Consider the following 10,180-nt stretch of genomic DNA (forward strand, 5'->3'; position numbering starts at 1 on the left):
AATACCTACGTTTATTTCCTTACTCCTGTCTAGTCTCTGTTTTTAGGTGGCTTCTTCAGGTATCACAGAAAGGAAGACAATTGTTGCATGTGGCAACTTAAAGAAAACAGAGTTTGCACTGACTGCATAAATCCCAAATGCTCTAACAGTCAAAAGAGCCTGTATCATGCCTACTGTCCTGGTTCCACTGGGATAGGGTTATTATTCTGCTTTGTTAAACCATGACACCAACCTACTAGGACAATAGGCCTGACTGGTGAAAAGATGTGTAATGTCTGAGCAATGGCTACCTTTGATGTAGGATCAGGTACTTTAGCATTTGGGCTTGTTGCAGGCACAGTAACATGCAGGAGAGGCAAGAGGTGGGGCTGAGATCTACATACCCCTATTTTGAATAATTTCGAACAATGTAATGTAGAGCTCCCATTTTCCCCTGTTTTCCCTCTCTTTGTAAATTTATTCATATTTTCTTCCCCTCATGCTTCTCATCTCATCCAGAGTAAAAGAACTGGCTGAAGCAGGCTCATATCACTATTTGGTTGCTTATGCTGCTAACAGAAAAATCCAAATGAGCCATGCTGCACTTTACTTCTGAGACTTAGTCCTCAAAAAAACTGTTTCTGCTCCCAGGGAAGTCAATGGAAGTCTAATTAGTCCCAGATGTTTAGTACTAACAAGCACTTCCTTTTGGTAGAGCAAAGCAAAAGCAGTATTAAAACCATTAATTAAATAGGTTTGGCTCTGTCATCAGGTTATTAACTAATTCTAGTCATGGCAGCCAAGCTAATACTGCCTCTCACAGAAGGAGAAATAGTCTCGCCATGCTAGACATAAAAGCCATGAACTCAGTGTGTGGCAAATCAGTATCTGGGCACACAGCTTGGCTTTCTTTCACACCAAAGGAGAAGTTCACCATCTCCAGCATTGAGCTTCCAATTTATCCCTTGGATTGCTGTTTGTGCAAGCCTTCTCCTACAAGATTAAGGGCTTGAGCCAAAGGGTAGCATTGGCTTTCATAGATGTTAGATCAGGCCCTATTGCTGCTGATGGTTTGCTCAAATTCATAGCATCACAGAAATCACAAAATGGTTTGGTTTGGAAGGGACCTTAAAGATCATCTTGTTCCAATCCCCTGCCCTGGGCAGGGACACCTTCTGCTACACCAGATTGCTCCAAGCCCCATCCAATCTGGCCTTGAACACTTCCAGGGATGGGGCAGCCACAACATTTCTGGGCAACCTGTTTCAAACTCTTCCCTACATCTCCAGTACATCTCCTTATTCTCCACTGGTTGTACTCTAAAACATGGAGCAGCTGTCCCTGCTTCAGGACCACAAGGTAAAGGTCTAAGGTGAAGTCTGAACACCATAGAAAAACAGGAAGACATTTCTTTTAATCTGTGGAGCATTCCAAGCTGGTGCTTTAATATATCCACAGCCTTGTGCTTTTTACAAAATTCAAAGGTGTTTTTATTGTACAAAATTCCACAATGAAAGCCACCAGCCAGTTTCATATATAACTGCTTAAAAAATATAATTATACACCTTTTTTGTAGTGTGGTAATTTTGACATTCACTAGCTGGAAGAAATGGAAACTGAGCAGCAATTTGACTCTGAGTTATTTACCTGGACAGGTTTCAGTTTGACCTCTATTTCTCTTATGTGCCTGAATGGACAGTTCCTGGCATTAACAGAAGACCTGATATAGTTCCTTTTCAAAGTCACTGAACCCTGTTAGCAGGTCAGGCTCCCACCATCATGTTCCCTTCAAAAGAGTGAATTTTCTGTGAGAGTACAGGACATAACATTTGTCAGTGACAACTTCTAGCAACGCAACAGGCTAGTCATGTTAGGCCCAGCACAGAATGAGGATCTACAGAACTATTCCTGCAGCACATCCTCTAGACAATAATATAATTTTGGGGAAAGACAGTAGAAAGACAGATCCAAATAATGCCCCAGGACTGTGTTCCCTATGCATTATTTCACACTGGTATCTTCAAAACACCTTTTTGCAGTCTAACCTCCCATGACCCTTAAAAATAGATATATTATTCTTCTGCATTGAAATGCAACCATATGCAGTGATTTCCCAACACATTTTCTTAGAAATATAAACATTTCGGTTCAATGTTAGCTGGTTGAAGTTCATGCTCCAGGATTTTTTTTAAAAAAGCCTTCACCCCAGAGATTACTTTCTTCACATTAAACTCAGTTAAATATATATTGCACACAAGGGTCAAATTTCTCCTCTTTGAGTTAAACCGTGGATCTGCAAAACATGGCAAATTCATCTTCCAGTCCCCACAACCCAGACCAATGGTGCAAGTCAGGGGCACTTCAAAAGCATTTAAAATCTATAGACGAAAATCAAAGATGAGAATTTTACCCTTCATTTCTACACACTGTCAGTGTAGCACCTGATTTTTTCAGTTTCCAAGGCATTTTGTGTTCCTATGCTTTAAACTGATGGCTGAAGTTTTGCCTGCGGAAACAAAAAAATGACCCCACGCCAACGATGATCACAGATAAAACCAACACAAATGTTAATATAATAAGGAAATTGATTTTCTTCAGATCCTCTTTTTCACAGTCTTCTGGTCTGATGTTCCTGATGTGCATTTCATCCTGGTATCCAAAATTCTGAGTGTGCTGGCACATTAAATGCTCCACATTGGGGATCTGAACATTTTTGTTCTGGATCATTGATGAAAGCCAGATGTTTCCACAACAGTTGAGTGGGTTCCCAGTGAGATACAAGTTTTTAAGTGAATTTTCTAATGCTAAAATATTGCTGTTCTGTAATGTACTGAACCTATTGTTCCGTAGGTCCAGAACTTCTAGTGGAGAGTCACTACCCCACTTAGGCAGCCAGTTCAGCTGATTTTCAGAGAGGTTTAAATGTTTAAGATGACTAAAACAAGGCAAGTCAATATTTAAATCTATCAGGCTATTACCATGTAAATACAAACATTCCAGAGACTTTTCCAGACCTGATAATGCTTTAAGTTCTATTTTCAGTCCAGGGTTCATGGAGAGGTCCAAGACAACCAGAGAAGTCTTGTAGAAGCTGTATGCTGGTAGGATGTTCAGCATGTTGTCAGCTAGATACAAGTACTGAAGAGTAGGAGAATCAACAAATGATATACAACCACTTTCCTCTCCAGCAAGTCTTTGCTTAGCTAATCCTGAGTACATGCTGCAAAGGCTGATATTATTGCTCTGTAGATTAAGCAGTCTGAGGCTAGGAAGATTTGAGAAGATGTCAAACTGCAGGGTTTGAAGATAGTTGTTTTGAATATAAAGATCCTTCAAATTTGACAATGCACCAGCATCAAGGAGAAGGTTCTGCAAAGCATTGTAGCTCAAGTCAAGGACAGTTAAAGAGATCAATGCACTGTCATAACTTACTGCAAATGCCTGAAGACAGTTTTTACTGAGATTAAGGGTATGAAGGGACAACATTGATTCAAAGAACTCATCTGGAATGGATTTGATTTCATTATAACTTAAGTCTAAATATACAAGCTGGGATAAATACAGAAAACTTTTGTTTCTACTTTGCTTCTGATCACGAAGATGGAAAGAAGCATTTAGCCATTCATTTTCCACGGAGTCCATTTTATTATGAGGGGATTCAGCAGTGAGTTGGATTAAATTCTTTGATAAATTCAGAGTTACCAGCTTATTTACCTGAGGGAACACTGGGAAGTGAAACAGTTTGTTTTCACTCAGATCCAAACACCTTAAGCTATATTCATCATCTGATTTTGTGGTGTGGAAGGTCTCAATGCTGTTCCTGCTAAGGTCAAGTATCTCCAGCTGCCTGAGGTTAAAATCAGAGATGCAAGTAATTGAATTCTTTGAGAGATTGAGTTTGGACAGGCTCACTAGAGTCTCAAAAGCACCTTCTTCTATTTCCATGATGATGTTGCTCTGAAGATCTACCTCCACAAGGTTGGGAGATCCCCAAAACATCTTTTGTGATATCATTATAATACTGTTGTCTGCCAAGGAAAGATACTGCAGTGCTGGAGCTTCTTTAATGAAATACTCAGCCATCCCATTGTACAGACTGTTGTGGGACAAGTCCAGTATTTCCACCTTGGATAGGAGTCCAATCCCCTCTGTGCCATTTTGAGCAAGCTCATATAAGTGATTGTTGGCTAAATTTATTTCCAGCAAACTCGTCATGTGTGCAAAGACTCCAGGCGTGATGAAACTTATCTGGTTAGAGCTTAAGTCCAGACACTGAAGGGAAGTGTAAAATGATAATGACATTTCAGGAATGCTTTGAATCAAATTTCCAGACAGATCTATTTTGTTTACATTTGGATGGAGCTCATGAGGGATTTGGTGGAGGTTTTTGTTGTGGCAAAATGCCTGAGAGTTTGCCTGCCAGAAAAAGAGAGAAAAGGAGTTGTCACATGACAAATGTAAAACATCTTTGCATTAAATGTAAGAAAAGTAACATTCAGCATCCAGGCAGATGCTTCTTCTGAAGCACTGATCACTTTTTCTGAGCATTCAGACAGCAAGAGCAACAATCCCAATTAGCTTCTTTGCAGCTAACAGCACTCATTTCATTTTAAAGAGATTTCTGACTTCGAATAGTAGAGTTTTATCTGCATGTGACAACTACTAAAAGTTGTCGGGTTTGTACCTTCCTCCTGGACTCATTTGGACAGTCCCAAGTTTCTCTGCAATCAAGCACCATTTCCTCACTTTTATGCTGATGTTTAATTTTCTCACTTTCATCACTGTATTAGATATTGCAGACTCTACTTGCAGTAGTAAGCAATACTTGGAAGAGCTTCATTCTGTTGGCAAGATGGGTTCCAGAGTAAGGAGGTATAAAAACCTATAAGGATCCTGTAGCACAAATCCTGTCTCTCCTTCATAGTCACATGCTCAAATATGCCTTCCCTTAGCTATGGCTTAGTTAAGTAAGGCAGCTTTAACCAAAGGGGTCATTCAACAACTGAGACATTTCTGATGCCAATCTCCGAACTCATTCTGCTTTTATCTTCCATGTTTATCCTTTTCCTAAGGCAACAGTTCCCTTCTACTTGCATGGGGAGCATGCTTTATGAAACCACTCACACAAGACGCCTGTGATACAACACTGAAAACACAAATTATGTAAATTCAGTTTTTGAGAGGGAAAAAGATGTGATGTGCAGTGAGGGTCAGGCCTTTTCAGGCTAATTCTCAGCAGCAGGGTAGAGAAAAAAAAAACAAGCATCAAAGTCAAATCCATCTCCTGGATGCATCTGTTAACAGTTGCAGCTGTTAATTGCAGCTAGGACTGAGTTCTGTGTCCAGAGCAAAAATTGGTGTGGGTGTTCATAAGGAACACTGGAAACATGAACACGATCATCCTTACATAACCATCAGGTTCTATTTTGTTGTTAAGGAGAACATACAGCAGGAGGAAATGGAACGTGAAAGGCTTAGGCGGCATTTAATTTACCGGAGGAAAACTCTTGTTATTAATGTATTTGGATGTCTGGGTCATAGAAAGAACAAAAGAACAAAAGAATGAAAGAACGAATGAAAGGTAGATAAAAAAGAAAGAACAAAAGAAAGAATGAAAGATGAAAGAACAAAAGAATGAATGAAAGAAAGTGAGTTGAATCTTAACCTCTCTAGAGAAGCAGAATCCAGATTCCATGACGCAAAGCTTTTCAGACATCAAGAAAATATTAAATGTCAAAAAAATTAAATCCCATCTGTTTTATATGAACTTTGAGGTGAATGAAGTGGCAGATCTGTTTAGGAGAAGTGGGGCACTAGTCAGCATTTTGTGAATCTCTTTTGCATCCTCTGGGTTCTGGAGACCACATAAGAATGTGCCAGAGAAGTGCAAGTGCTCATCCAAACTGTAGATGTACACAAGCTGCTCCACAGTGCTATCCATGACACATTTTTCCCAAAGATCCCAAGTAAATTGACTATTAGAACCTAAACCCCTTCCTCTTTTCCCTCCAACTCACTCAAATCTCCCTCAGCTAGAAAACAAAAAAAAAAAAAAAAAAAAAAAAAAAAAATTAGGCAAAATAAAGGAAATTTCCTGGCTTCTCCCTGACAATATTTCTTTCCTGCAAAGTCACTGTACACTTTCTCATTTGGAGTTAAATTATGCCCAGAGTTGGCCTTATTTCCAAAGCATGAATAGCAGAGCAGGAAACATCTTCTTACTCATTTTTGGAAGAGGAAGAAGCCAGGAGGATACAAAAATCCAGAGTGAAAAAGCAGAAACTGCTTTGCCTCCTAAGGCAGATGCCAGGTTTCTTCTCACACTTTCAGCCAGATCCCAGCAAGTGCTGAGCACTCTCCATTGCCCCTGGGCACCTAGAGTCTTAGCAAAATCTTGATGCAACTCCTATCAATGCCAACAATCTGCTTTGCATTGAAGTTGATGGGGGAGAGGTCAGCCACCATTCACCATGCATGATTTGGCTTTTAATCTCCATCCACAGAACATTCCCAGTGATAAAAGGGAGTAATAAACTCTCTACCTCCCACTGTCTGCAGTTTGTTCCTATAACATTTCCCCTCTCGTTTTTCTTTTAAAACTTTCATTCCTTTTCACTGACTATTTTGATCCTCATTAAATTTCTTATCTTGTCTCTTCTGCACCATCTTTTCTCCCCCAAGGCTCAAATGCATGAACTTCTTTCTCATCAGGAGTAGGAAAAAAGATGAAGCGTGTCTCAGTGGGATGGAGCAAACAGCATCTGTTTGGTGTATCTCCTCTCCTCTCACCCCTTAGTCCAATGGGTTAGTAGCCTGCGACTGGAAAAGAGGTTTTTGTTAGTCTCATGTTCTGACTTCATCATCTCGGCAAGTGCTGCCACCAGTGTGTTTCAAGTCCATTGTCAAGAAGTACTGGAGGGTGAGGACCATTTGGTCCCATTAAGATGCTAGCAAAATAAATGACCCGACAGTTCAAAAGCTGGGCATCATTTGGTTTCTGACTCCAGTTCTTCACTGCTCAGCACTGGGTGGAAGTTGTCACCCACCTTAGTAAGAGCCCTACACAAAGGAGTTGGACTCAAGCCCACCCTTGAGTTCTCCTTTATCAATTCGTGAAAAATTGAATCAAGAATCTGGGCTGGAGCCACTTGGCACTGACCCGTACTTGCACAGTGTCCCTGACCATTCTTAGAAGAGCTGCCCAGGTAGAGGCTTAGCTGTCAAACACAATCAAACCTCAGCATTTTGTCTGGGTACCACACATCAGCTGACCTATGACATCTGGTTATGCATCTGTCATTGCATCACCTCAAGGCAAAGGTAAAATAGGATTTCCTAAGATCCCTTCCCTTCTATAAATTATTTGAAATCTCCTCCTTTGCCAATTAACACGAATTAGCAAAATCACCTTTTTTTGGGAGGTAAAATATGCTATAGTTGAAGCTTTGCCTATACTTGGAAAACGATGTGAGTTAGGAAGAATGGCCTGACATTTGATCTGTTCCTTGTTGTCTCACAAACTGACAGATGTGTCGTAACAGGATTAATCAGTGCAGTTCACCCCCATGTCAGGGGTCTGGTAGGGACTGCTTACTTCCTAAAATCTTTTCTATGAGGGTTTAATTCAGCAACAGAAGCACCTGTGGTGACTCAGAAAGCAGCCTCAAAAGGTTTCTGACTGTGAACCTCTTCCATGAGATTTGGGATTAAAGTTTCCACTTCTGAGCCTCTGTTATTCTAAAGGTGCGACCACAGGGAAAGTACAGTATAAAACAGTGAGGCTGTGATGTAATGTAGGACTATCAATGGACAGCTAATCAGCTAATCCAGTAGCTCCTTCTTTCTTTAAGCTGTGTTTGGATCCACACCAAATGCCCAGTGAAGGAAGGCAATCAGCATGGACATTAGCAATGCTGAGCTGTTGATTTACACCAGGTGAGTATCCTGGCCCCTGACTGCAGCGTGTTTTTGTCAGGGCTGATTTTATCCCAGCATAGTTGTGTTGGCGTGATGAAAGAAGTTTACAGTGGAGCAAACCGGAAGCAAACAAGTGTGTGTTTACTTCTCAGCAATCAGCCTGGTCTGTGACCCATCAAGAAATGGGATGAAACTGCTTGGATTATTGCGTGCCTCACCCAGCCTTCATGTGACTATGACACGGGACCCAGGCTGTTCTGTTTACAGTGGCTTCATCAGTGTTCCCTCTCCAGCCAAGGAACTGAGCTACCCAGTCACCTTCCCAAGATCTTTTTATATATACACTAGGTCTTAATTTCTCTGGAATTCAGGAAGTGTAGCAATATGGCAGGGTGGGCAGGAATGGAATGAGTCCCACAAGGGAGATGTGTACATCTAGCAAATAATTTTTTCCCTATTTTGGAAATTCTTGAGGATTTGTGTTGAACAACTTCAATGTTCAAGGGGGAAAAAAGTATTTTTAAACATCCTGGTGCAGTCAGAAGCACTTGGAGAGGGAAGGGAGAAAGTTCAGCTGTGAATATCATTTATAATATTGTACCAGGTGCTTGCAAAAATTCAAGGAGCAGATTTTGTACTGGAGCAAGAGTCTTCATCATTTCTCTTCCCTTCAGCAGAAGTCAGGTACAACTTCCCTGGCAGAAATGCTGCATCAGGTCAGAGGAGGTCAGTTCACTTGTTATTACAAAAGAGCTGATATAGAAGTATTTCACAGAAGATGCCTTAATTAAAGCACAAAGAACAACTGATAAAAAAGAGTTGATTTTAAGTCTAAGTTCTTTTTCTGTCTTAGCCACAGAAACTCTGTACAATCTTAGGGAAATAAATCAAATTTCTTTTAACCAGGTCCTCCTTAGAAAAAAAGCTGAGATAATTACCCTTCTTTGCACCCCCTCCTGCCCTTTGTGTGTTGTCATTATAACAAGGACACAGACTGATGACAGACTGTTAAGCATCCCCTCATCCTGCAAATCCCACCTCTGCCATCACAGGGAGCCTGCTTCTGGGGGTTTCCCTTCTCAGAGACTGTAGCTGCTTGTGCAATGCTTGTAACAAGGGGGTCTCAACCTCATTCGGGATCTCAAGGGGCCTAAGTACAGACACAGCCTTACCATTTCACAGGATGTCCCCTCTGAGGGTTGATAGTTCACCACTGCCAGGAAGAAAATGATGTACAGTTTCATGGCTCTGCAGGTAAAAATAATTATGGTTAGATTTTATATGGGACACAGTGGTCAACACATGCAAAAGCTGGCAGAAGGTCATCATCTAACATGAAGAAGGACAGAAGCAAAGCAATAAATTAAGCCACCTCTGAGCATACAGCACTAATGACCCACCTGTGTAGCTTTGCATCCGTTTCAGCCTGGTGGGAAGAGATTTATATGAGGACTTGAAAGGAAAGTCCAAAGCACTTCATGGGGTTTCCCCAGTGTGATTTCAGCTGCTGCCTAAATGATATCCAGGACACTCAATGGAGTCCAGATGTTCAAGCTGGGCAGGGTGTCTGGCATCATGGAGAAAGAAAACTACTGAGACCAAGTTATCGCCACACTCCCCATAGACACAGCTCAGACACTTTCAACTGGGCTGAAGTTTTGGGGTGCCATGTCCTGAGCAAAGCAAATGGGTGCCACTCAGAAACAACCAGAAGTGGGAACAGTTTTCATTTCCATCCACAACATTTTCTACTCCTCTTATCCCAGAGTGTCAAAGACATTTTACGTGTATATCCTCGTTAAGTTAATGCAAACAGCTTAAGGAATGGACAGAGATTTTTCATTTTCCAGGTACAGACAGTTTTTTAAACACATTTGACAGGACATCATAGAACCATATGTTCCACAGAATCACAGAATATGTAAAGTTGGAAGGAACCCACAAAGATCATTGAATCTAACTCCTGGTCCTGCACAGCACCACCCCCAAGAGTCACATCCTGACCCCAAGAGTGTCCAAATGCTTCTTGAACTTTCTCAGGCTTGGGTTGGAAAAGACTTTTAAAAGTCATCTGGTGCAATCCCCCTGCCATGGACAAGGACAGTTGCCTTACAAAGAGACATATAAAACAGAATGGATTTGGGTGAAACAGAGAATTCATAAGAGTTTAACTGTTTGGAAAGCACTCCATAAAAGAGCAGAGAATTGCAAAAGGAGCAAACAGCACTGGGAGGCCTGTCACTAGACAATGGGGGAAAAAGGGAACCAAAGCCAAGGGCAAGCA

General features: G+C 41.1%; 1 protein-coding gene across 4 annotated transcripts in view; it reads right to left on the bottom strand.

Annotated features, from left to right (window-relative positions):
• Positions 1-1,625: 1,625 nt before the first annotated feature.
• The window catches only part of LOC103613832 (leucine-rich repeat-containing protein 32-like), a 16,445-nt gene continuing 7,890 nt past the window's right edge, over positions 1,626-10,180 (bottom strand). For 3 of the 4 annotated variants that reach the window (XM_017731700.1, XM_017731699.1, XM_008631670.2), the window contains exons 2-3: positions 9,069-9,144; positions 1,626-4,395 (exon numbers count right to left, since the gene is read on the bottom strand). In XM_017731700.1, coding sequence (XP_017587189.1) covers positions 2,455-4,395; positions 9,069-9,140 — 2,013 coding nt within the window. In that variant the 5' untranslated portion in view covers positions 9,141-9,144 and the 3' untranslated portion in view covers positions 1,626-2,454. Of the gene's footprint in view, positions 4,396-9,068; positions 9,145-9,296; positions 9,464-10,180 lie in introns of all 4 variants that reach the window. The other variant, XM_017731698.1, reaches the window with a different exon arrangement.

Source organism: Corvus brachyrhynchos, unplaced genomic scaffold (assembly GCF_000691975.1).
Source record: "Corvus brachyrhynchos isolate BGI_N302 unplaced genomic scaffold, ASM69197v1 scaffold3, whole genome shotgun sequence".
Taxonomy (NCBI): Eukaryota; Metazoa; Chordata; class Aves; order Passeriformes; family Corvidae; genus Corvus; species Corvus brachyrhynchos.